Source organism: Biomphalaria glabrata, chromosome 10 (assembly GCF_947242115.1).
Source record: "Biomphalaria glabrata chromosome 10, xgBioGlab47.1, whole genome shotgun sequence".
NCBI lineage: Eukaryota > Metazoa > Mollusca > Gastropoda > Planorbidae > Biomphalaria > Biomphalaria glabrata.
In genome coordinates, this window is record NC_074720.1 from 18,104,753 (window position 1) to 18,116,012 (window position 11,260).

Here is an 11,260-nt window from a genome sequence, read left to right on the forward strand (position 1 = left end):
TTCTAAATTTTCCAAAACAAAGTCTTTCTAAAAAAATTTGTGTGCAATTACATAAACTCTGTTGCCATATTTGACTATTTTTTCTACAAAAACATGAAGCACAAATGTTTTAAAACGTCATGTTTTCGTCTGGAAAGGGTAGAGGGGGGTAGAGTGAAAACGTTGATCCTCGCTCCTTTTTATAATATAATTATAATAATAATGATTGCATTTGGCATTAAAGAATGGTGGGGCGAGTTGATATAAGAATTTAATTCAAAGCATATATAAATTGTATTAGTGACATATTTTTTAAATTTTGTGTAATTTCTTAACTAAAATACAAAAGAAAAAAGTATTGGTTTGCCCGATGAGCGGAAGGCGATTGCATGTATCGCCCCTACCACCTGGTACTACCCTTTTTCATTTTATATTTTATTATATTTTATATACTAATGATAAAATTTGAGATCAGTTTGTGTGCGACATAATATACAAATGGTTTAAAACATCAATATGTACCTTATAAAATATAGATATTCAACTAATTTTGTACATAAACTGATTTCTTCATAAAAATAGGACCGCCCCCCTAAGAGGGCTAGAGTGGGGGAGGGCAGTAAAATCAATCCACCTCACCCAATAGCCTAAGATAGTCATTCAACTAATTTTGTTCACAAATTATGATTTCTAAAGAAAAGTAGGACCGCAAACCCCCCCCCCCTCCCCCCCCCCCCCCCCCCCCACACACACTCAAATGGTTTAGGTGGGAAGGGCAGTAGATGTATTCGCCCCCCACCCCACCCAATCCGCTAACAGGGGAACGACATAATATAAAGATCGGATAAAATTTCAATAACAAGTTTTAATTATTTATATATTTAACTGATTCTGTTAACAAACTGTGATTTCTACAAATAAATTTCCCCCCCCCTTGAAAGTTTATGGTTTGGGGGGGGGGCGGGATTGATGCCATTGCCACCTCCCCATCCCACCCAATCGGCCAACATACAAAAGAGGGAGGGGGGGCGAAATAATCTAAAAATAGGTTGAAATATAAATAAATAGCATATATTAATAACATAACTAATAAATTCGTATACAAATATTGTGATTTCGTTACTAAAATTTGTCCTCCCCCCCTCCTTTTTTGGGGAGGGGGCCGGCCGAGAGGATTTTATTCCATCCTTTTTAGGAAACCCATTTCTTATATTGTCAGTTTAGTTTCTAATTTAAGTAACCAGTTTAAAAAAAAAATCTTTCTACAAAAACATGAAGCACAAATGTTTGAAATATCTATAGCTCTTTGAAGGCATGAAGGCTTACAGATGTGTTGATGGCAAAATTCGAATGTTTCGACCCACTGAGAACATGAAGCGTATGGGAAAGACAGCTCAACGTTCAGCCTTACCAGTGAGTTCTTTAATTCACTGTAGTTATCTTTATCCATTTTACTTCCTGATTGACACATTCTTTATGTATTTATCACATAGACAATTAAACAAAGTAATAAGTACTGTAGCTTCCTTGTAACTTATCTTAGAGGTTACAGACACTCTTCAAAAGAGAAGATATTAAGTCCTACACATAACCATTTGTTGAAAAGTAATGAAATATAATTGTTTCATTAAACATGTAAAAACAAAAAGTTTTCTTCTAACATATAAATGTCTCTTTAAAACTTAGTTTATTGTCAAGTTTACTTACCCACATTAGTTTATTGTCAAGTTTACTTACCCACATTATTTTTTTCTTTAGGATTTTGACCAGGCAGAATTTTTGAAATGCATCAAAAAACTAATAAGCATTGACCATGAGTGGGTCCCACAATCCAAGAACTGTTCCTTGTATGTTAGACCTACCTTCATTGGAACTGAGGTACCTAGAACTTAAAAATAGCACATTATATGTGTACATTGTAAGGTCTACAATCAGCTATTTGTGTGGACATATTTCACTTAAAGAATGTTACTTCAAATTTCTTTATAGAATTTAATTATCGAATTTAATAATAATCTCACAAATAGAAAGCATATCCAACCACTATTAACATTAATTTACTTAGATCTAAAAATATTACTGATTTGTATACTAATCCAATGTTGTTTTTTTTAGATAATAAAACTATAATAAGTGCTTTCAATTTGACTAAATTTGTAATCTTTATAGCTTTCCTAGTTTATTTGAGGCTAAACATTTATTTTTATAATTTTTTTCAAAATCTCTTCTCAAAATTCATAAGTGTATTTTTTATGTCATAAGCAATGATTATTATAAAGAGATAAAAACTTAAACTTGGCATCTGCTGCCATGAGCAAACTGTGGAAAATCAGCTTCCAAGTAAAATTAAAACTGTATTCTTCATTACGGTTGTGAAAGTTGGACACTGAATGCTGAGGCTGAAAGAAGAATCCAAGCCTACAGAAAACTGCTGGGTATCAGATATCAGAAAAAAAGAAAACAAATGAGTTTGTACTGTTACAAGTCAACACTCTGACTGGCAAGAAAGGAGGAACTCCTCAATACTGTGAAGAGACGAAAGCCCAGACATGACTCTTTCTTCAAGGTACAGTGGAGGGAGCATGAAGAAAGGGTCATCCAAAGAAAAACTGGCTGGACAATGTAAAAGAATTGACTGGCCTATCTCTGTGCTGTTACAGTATCCATACAATGAAAGTCAAGGGACGGATGATGAATGCTAATTTTTATCTAACATTTCTGGCAAAAGATTCCAATATGTTTACCAAATAGTGTAACCACATTTCTATAGATATTCTAAGAAAAGAGTGTCACCTCTTCCTTTATTTTTCCTTCATTTCTTTTCTACAAAATGATTTTTTCTATTATTACAGTCACTCCTGTCAAATCAATGGTGAAAACTAAAACTTATGAATAGTTTAAAAATAGTTGTACTTCTATAAAATATACATTGAAGTACTTTTGAATTGGCTTAAAGATCAATGAGTGATTTCTTTGTCATTGCTTTTATGAAATTTCTTTTTTCTTTTAGCCTGCCCTAGGAGTGACAGCCTCCAACATGGCCAAGTTATTTGTCATCACAGGTCCAGTTGGACCATACTTTCCTACAGGCTTAAAACCAGTGAGTCTGCTGGCTGACCCAAAGTACGTCAGAGCCTGGCCAGGTGGCTGTGGTGGTTATAAAATGGGAAGGTAATACTATACCTTTGATTTGAGAACATGTTAAACTATTCATGAAATGACAAGAGTGTAGGCATGTCTCAACCAATTGTTTCAAACACCTTTAGATGTCTTGTCTGGGGATCACTTGTACAACTCTATTTGTGTGTGTGTGTATATATATATATATATGTATATATATATATATTGTTACGAATCTCACTATCCAGGCTCTCTGCAAACTGCACCATACACCACCAACTTAAAGAACTTGACAACTCAGGGCTCCAAAGTAACGTAACACTTTAATAGTTGAAGAAATAACAGCCAATACTGTACAATTGGCAGCACGTAACACAAGACTGTACAAATATCTCTCCGATAACAAATATCTCTCCGATAACACCGTTCCGCCGTATCAAGTCTTGCACTGGCCTCTCCGTCTCGTTCCGGGCTTGCACTGGGTTCAACAGTTCGGGACTGACTTCACACACTTGGGCTCGTTGTGTCGGACTCGATCACAGACCAAGATCAAGACGCCGTTCGTCTCAACTGTACTTGACAGTACTCCGCACTGAACCGTCGTAATGCTCCGTACAGAACCACACCGTTGAACTGTGCTGTAGTCGATCGTGTTCTGAACTCCTGTCGTGAACCCGCTTTCTGAACCGTCTTGACTGCGACACCTCCGCTCTTATATAGGGTCCCTACTGGCCTTCTCGAACCGGACAGAACGCCGCTCGACGTTTCTAGGTGGTCAGATGACTACAACTCTCGTGACGCCCCTGAGCTCTGTTCACGTCGGCGATCCTTCCCGAACTCTCTTGTTGACACTCGTCTCGGCCGATCGTCGTAACTCGTCACGGTTGACCGCTCGTCTAGCGCTGGCCTGGGGCGATTTGCGTCGGCTGACTACACTCACACCACTACCCCCATCTGTGCCACCACCAGGTTTATAACAATATATATATGTATATGTATATATATATGTATATATATATGTATATATATGTATATATATATGTATATATATATATATATATATGTATATATATATATATATATGTATGTTTACCAGTAAATATTCTTTTAATGACCCAGATCTGATAGAAGAGTATTTGATGTTGTTTTGTACAGTCAGACTTATGAACTTTGTTTCTTAATGTTTGTTTTTTTAATCAATATGTTGTAAATATTTAAATGCTTATTCTTAAGTATCATATAAGTCTTTAAAATGAGGTATTGTGATTCTGACAAAGAGCAGTTTAGAAATTTAGGACATGCGACTTTGAAGTTTTATAAAGCTGTTGAAACTTTTGAATTCAAGAATTCATTTACTGCCTGCTCATAGGTAATATTGTTTTAAAGTCTAGTTTTTGTTTCTAGAGTAGAATACAAATGTGTTAAACATAAATTTGTTCTTTCTCAATAGCAACTATGCTCCAACTGTGGCTATTCAGAGCCAAGCAGTTAACAAATATGGCTGCCAGCAAGTGTTGTGGCTATATGGGGAAGATCATCAGATGACTGAAGTTGGAACCATGAATCTTTTTGTTTATTGGGTCAATGAACAAGGAGGTATTTAATATAATTGTGAATTTAATTAAATGTTTGCTTACTTATAAAATCAAGGACACTATTCAGTAATATTAACTTGACATTTCACTGTTACAGAGGAGGAACTCATAACACCCCCTTTGGAGACTGGGCTTATTTTACCTGGTGTGACACGCAAATCTCTTTTGGAACTATCACGAGAGTGGGTAAGTTTTATGTTCATACACTGCAGCGTTGTGGCAGATTGGTAAGATACTTGGTACTTATGCTGAGGGTCTTTGGTTTAAAGTTTGCTAAAAGCTTGAGTTTAGGATTTAAGAATGGATTTAAGAATATCTTTTCTCACCCCTGGAAAGTAAAGTCAGTTGGCCACATATTGCTCTCATTAATAATATAAATGCAAGATCACTGGCTAAAGACAACGAACATTGCCAATAGGTGCTTTTTAGACTTGTTGAAGAATTGCTATCTTTTAAAATTTGAACTTAAGTGACCTATCTTCTGTTGAAAAAAAAAAAAAGGGTAAAATATAAAATAATTGATAAAAATGTAATTGTAGGACAAAGCTGAACTAGGATTGTTATTATCTAGACCTGCTGACAGTTGTGGTATCCAATGTATACGTTTTTTTCTTTAATAAAAAAAAATTAACCTCATATAATAATTATTTCATTAATTAATGAATTTAAACCAGTATGTATAGAAAGAAACTAAGTATTCCTTGACTAGATTTGTCTTTACTATAAAATTTAGCTCTTATTCCTTGATGTCAGGTGGGCTTATTCTTCTATATCTAGGTATTGTCTATGTGTATATATAAAATAGAAGCACTAATCTTGTGAGTGGATTTAAACCTAATATGCTAATTTTTTTTTTTTTTTTAATGATACAAGTTTTAGCATTAAAGTTAAACTTGTTTCTCCTTTTTCTAGTAACTTGTTTCATGTTAAATAAAAATAGTTTTGATAAATCATCTTATAAACTGTTCATTAACATAAAACCTTTTAGTTTTATCTAAGCCATAGCCTTTTGTATGATTTTGCCTTTTGAGTCATAATATTTAGACTAATTTAAATTTGAGTTATTTAATTAAAGATAGCATGTACATACTCTTTATTGATCACATTTAAAAAAAAGATGTAAAATTTCAACCACTTATTTATTGGGTAGTTTCACATTTTTGCATGCTCAAGTCTCTGATTCACAGATAGTTACTTTTAGCCATTTCAGCCTTTAAGTTGTATAAAGAAATGTTACCAGAGTACATTGTGAAGACATCATATCTTGCATGAAAATGTTTAGTTTTATCAACATTCTCATCTCTTCATGTATTCGCACTCTCCCTTCACCCCCTAAAAAACTTGTTTATTTTTCAGAATGAATTTAAAGTCTCAGAGCAGACAATGACCATGAAGTCTTTTATAAAAGCTTTGAATGAAGGACGTGTAAGTAACACCATTTGTCCCTTGTGCCAAATATTTGCTAGGAGAAAGTCAACTTTAACATAGGAAGCAATCAAGTGGTGTTGTTTTTTTTTCTTCATATAAAGGTTAAAGAAGTATTTGGTGCTGGCACTGCCTGTGTTGTATGCCCAGTCAGTAAAATCCTCTACCTTGACCAAGAACTGCTGATTAAGACAGACACAGAAAATAGTCTGACACAGAGATTTTTTAGTGAGATCACTGACATACATGTAAGAATATTTTTGTACCCTTGTTAGTTTTTCATGCCCTATTTCAGTATACTGAAAACCAAGGATTTTTACAATTGTTTCTTTTTAAATTTGAAAATGAAGTTTCCAACTCGCTCTAGAAAGTCTGTTTTACTTAGTGACGTTAAATATCTTTTCTTTTTTTTTTTAAGAAATCTGTTCTCTTATTACTTCTGATTGATATAGAATAATTATTAGGCATTGTCTCATAATTATTAGGCATTGTCTCATAATTATTAGGCAATGTCTCTAAGTCCAAATACCCAGACCTAGTTGCAACTTGCACATTTTGTCACATCTGATGCAGACAATTGTCTTCCAGCAGTATTTAAGTTTTCTTTTTACTATCTGTGCCTGTCCTTGTCAAGGCTTTTTCAAAAAGTAAGTGTGACTGAATGTTGACATGCAGATGAAAATAATTCTACTTTGGTTATTATTCAAAACAGCAGTGGTATCTAAAACCCCTTTTGAGTTCATTACCTAAATGTCACAAAACGTTCTTGATAACACCATAATGCTTCTCCCTTTTTTCTGATAAAAAATACATTTGTGATTTTTTAAACATATTAATTTAAGCTTATAAACCTTAATCATAGATTTTAATATTGTATTAACAAGTTGTTTTTTAGCTTCATTCACTTTTGACTTGCATTTTGTTTTTGTACATCATCAAAATATTTTTTTTCCTTTCCCAGTATTATCGTAAACCACACCCTTGGATGGAGGCTATTGACGAGGATGTGGAGGAAACGGTGAGGTCAACATCAAGCGCTTACTGAGAAAGAAAGTTTTGATGTTTGATGACATATATTTAATTTTGACAGGAAAACTCTGTAATCGCCCTGATCAGAGATGAAGGGCTTTGAATTTTACTGAATGATTTCTGTGAGACTCACTGTCCTGTAATTTTGTTTCATTTTTGATCAACAAATCCAGCTAACTGTAACTTGTTTATTCATGGAGAATTTGTTTTGATTAAATACTAATTTGCCCTTTGATTTAAAATGAAACCCTTTTGATATCTTGAATAGTAAAATTTTTCTTTGAATGATTTATCTAACCTCAGTCTGAAAGAGGCAAAGTTTGTTTTTGCTTCCGGAGGTAACAAACATTGTTTTTTTGCTTTTGATATTAATTGATGCAAGCGTATGCATAATGTTAAGTTATTGTGTACAATCATGACAACTGAGTTTTTGTTTTGTTGAAGTATACAGAATCTCATGACAGAATGCCATAGTGTAAGTATATTTGTATATCTTGATAACTTTTTTTTAAACATCTGTGATGATGGCCCTGAAACTGTATGCTGTTAGTAAATAAAGGTGGGATTTTTTTTTTAGCCTATGATGCTGGTGGTAGAATGGATCTAGAGAAAAGTAAAATACAAATTGGGTATTTATAATTGTCTTGCCCTAATTGAATTTCATATTTGTTTTCATAATTTAATAAAACACAAGAATGAAAAAAAAATGTATCCTCATGTTTCCATACCCTTTCATGGGCCATAAATCTCATAGTATTTATTTCCTAATACCTTTTTTTTATTAAAACTTGTAGACATTTCTAAATTCAAATGTCACTTTATTAATGACAGCTATTGTAATTTTAAAAGAAATTTGTTTTTAATTTATATTAATTTAATTTATATTAATTAATTTATATTAAAAACTATTTTTATGTCTAACTGTTCCAAATGATGAATAAGTTATTGAGATCAGAACAACAAGTTGTGGGATCAGTTAATTCTTATTGTTACTATTTGAAACCATTGTGGAGACAACAGCATGATCAGACTTTTTTTTTTTTATGCAATACCATTTCTTCAAATTTCTTTATTTTCTTAAATTGTTTGTTCTTAGCTTGGCTTAGGAAAACAAAATTAATTGATTTCAAATCATTTTGTTTTAATCAAGTAACAATGTATTGTGTTTGGCTTTAATTGTGTTTGGCTTTAATTGTTTTATTAATTAATAATATTCTCTTTCCCGGTACATGTTTAAATAATACCAATGACCATGACTTAATAAGTTGGAACTAACAAACTGCTGTGCCATTTAAAGACAAATCCAATTGAATATTTTTTTCACTACTCTCAGGTTTTATATTTCAATTTATTTTATTCATTATTATTTTGTAAACTTTGTTTTGTTTTAGCTATCTGGCTATTCAAAATTGTACCAACAGAATCTTCTGTATGAAGGTTAAAGGTTAAATTAAAAGGTTATTAATTACAGCAAATATAGACATATGGCTGAAAAGTATTATATATATATATATATGAACATTTACATTTATTTTTAACTGACTCTAAATTACAATGCTAGTAGCAGTCCATTGTTGATAAGATAGAAAAATATCAAAGTTGTTTTGTTTGTACTTCTCCCAGTGATGAAATCATTTACGTCCAACTTGATATTTTTGTTCCAAATGATCTACTTATTGAGAGTAAGGATCTCAGCATATCAACATTGTTTTTGATGATGTGTGGTAGACTCACCTTCTGTTGGCTGTACATATGTGATTGAAACGTTTGGATTCCAGTGCCACATTAAATATAATTTTTGTTTACATTGTCACAGAATTTTTGTTTATAGTGTTGATGTTTCTATACAAGTGAATCTTTTAGTGGCCCTATAAAAATTAAAGCGTGCAATCAAAAACAGAAATTTCTGATTGATTTCAATCATGCTTTTTGTTTTAATCTTCAATTTGGTAACCCATATCTCAGTCCATGCACACTGATATTGATTCACCTTCCCAGGATATTACAGAATGTGGTGTCATGGTCAATGTGTTTTGGGATTTCCCATTTCTTTCCTATGTAGCAACTTAAAATTTAAAAACAAATGTGGTTACCTGTGTTGATGTAACTTAAGTTATGTAATTCTAAGCTAAAATGAGTGCTGTAGACACTTTATAAATTTTTTTTTAAATAGGTGAGATATTGTTAACTTATGGATTGCTCCTGCTGGAAGTTTAGGTCAGCAATTCATTTTGTTTCCAATGAAACATCATCTACTTAGAATTTGTTTTTAGGACTATTAGGACTCAAGCATTTGATTTCAGAAATTTGAAAAATGTGGGCATTTTGGTAAAATTTGAGAACAATTAAAATATATTTCAATTCAAGTGGCACTAATCAGGATGTTTGTTCTTAACTTTTTAAATTTGAACCAAATTAATTTTTGTATAATAAAATTGTTCCAATGACTGATTACTTTGTTTTGGGAAGAAACTCTTATGAGGATTGCTGTGGGAACAGTAAAACTTATCCACTTTGATTGTTAAACAGTATGATTACTTTGATTCAAAATAAAATGTAAATCCAGTCAATTAGACTTTTGACAGTATTAATTTGTTATCTACCTGTAACAAAAAACGCTTTTTAAAAATGTTTTTTTTTTTTAACATTTTGAGACTTAGACTTAACACAATGTTACTAAGTATTCACTTTGTTTCATCGCTTAATAGACCTTCATATTTTGCTTAGGTTTTATATTGGTTCATTGTTTGTTCAATATTGTTACTGTTTGATCAACAAATAAATTGTAAAAGAATTTTTTTTTATTTGCCTTGAAACACAGCTTTGATGTTAGTTGTTCACCTAACTTTTTTTTGTTCTGCAGTTTCACTTCAGGCTTTTAGTTTTTAAATATTTGTTTTGAAACAGTTCCTATGCTCTGTTCACTTGGCACTCACTAGACATCAGTTTACTTGACATCTCTTGACTTTAGGAGTGGCACTATTTCTTCTGTCTAGTTTGGTGTGCTCTCAGACTGTGCCACAAGTATCTACAAAACGAGATGCCATCTCTTAATGCACACTAAAGACAAGTGTGAATGTTTCTTTGGACTAGAGTGCAGGCCCCATGACAGTTTCTTAAGACTAGAGTCTCCCATTTTGCAGGCCCCATGACAGTGTCTTAAGACAGAGTCTCCCATTTTGCAGGCCCCATGACATTGCTTGCTATGATCTATTGCATTGTTTGTACAAAACATTTGGTCACTGTTTTAAAAGAAAGTCACTCTGGAAAAGTGAATAATTTCTCCCCATTTTGTTTCCTACAATAAACAAAACCAACATGTTCTGTCTATGAAATGCAAATATTGCCATAAAAATGTATGATCATTACTCAGTTTGAATATTTGAATTTCTGTTGTTAATGCTGGGATGTTTCCATTAGCACTATAAACCTGAATGCTTTTTATGTTTTAACCAGAAATTTGATACTTAATATATCTTGACCTGTTGAGACAACTTATGATTAGCTTATTATATTCATATAAATATGTACATGATGTAAAAAAAAGTTGTATTGATATAAAGTTATCCACTTAGATCTATATAAAGTTATCCACTGAGATCTATATAAAGTTATCCACTTAGATCTATATAAAGTTATCCATTTAGATCTATCTAAAGTTATCCATTTAGATCTATCTAAAGTTATCCATTTAGATCTATCTAAAGTTATCCATTTAGATCTATCTAAAGTTATCCATTTAGATCTATCTAAAGTTATCCATTTAGATCTATATAAAGTTATCCATTTAGATCTATATAAGTTATCCTTTTAGATCTATATAAAGTTTTCCATTTAGATCTATATAAAGTTATCCATTTAGATCTATATAAAGTTATCCACTTAGATCTATATAAGTTATCCACTTAGATCTAGCAATCTAGATCCAGTTTTGTGACTTGTTCATTAAACAGAATGTACCAATATGTATTTCCTAGTTCTGGGTAACACTAAACTCTGTAGCACATAGTTGATTATTTCACACATTGATTGAAGTCTTATTATCTTGATGTACAGTATTACTAAATAAACTAGTTTGAATAAGATTTTGTTGATTTCTATACCTTTTTGTA

The 11,260-nt window shown here is 32.1% G+C and overlaps 1 protein-coding gene across 5 annotated transcripts in view; it reads left to right on the forward strand.

Moving 5' to 3' along the window:
* LOC106071031 (branched-chain-amino-acid aminotransferase, cytosolic-like) overlaps positions 1-11,231 on the forward strand; it is a 28,291-nt gene extending 17,060 nt beyond the window's left edge. For 3 of the 5 annotated variants that reach the window (XM_056043871.1, XM_056043870.1, XM_013231055.2), the window contains exons 4-12: positions 1,282-1,392; positions 1,738-1,857; positions 2,990-3,150; positions 4,550-4,695; positions 4,792-4,880; positions 6,051-6,119; positions 6,224-6,367; positions 7,081-7,137; positions 7,600-11,231. In XM_056043871.1, the coding sequence (XP_055899846.1) occupies positions 1,282-1,392; positions 1,738-1,857; positions 2,990-3,150; positions 4,550-4,695; positions 4,792-4,880; positions 6,051-6,119; positions 6,224-6,367; positions 7,081-7,137; positions 7,600-7,698 (996 nt within the window). In that variant the 3' untranslated portion in view covers positions 7,699-11,231. Of the gene's footprint in view, positions 1-1,281; positions 1,393-1,737; positions 1,858-2,989; positions 3,151-4,549; positions 4,696-4,791; positions 4,881-6,050; positions 6,120-6,223; positions 6,368-7,080; positions 7,138-7,592 lie in introns of all 5 variants that reach the window. The other 2 variants (XM_013231058.2, XM_013231057.2) reach the window with 2 other exon arrangements.
* The last annotated feature ends 29 nt before the right edge of the window (positions 11,232-11,260 follow it).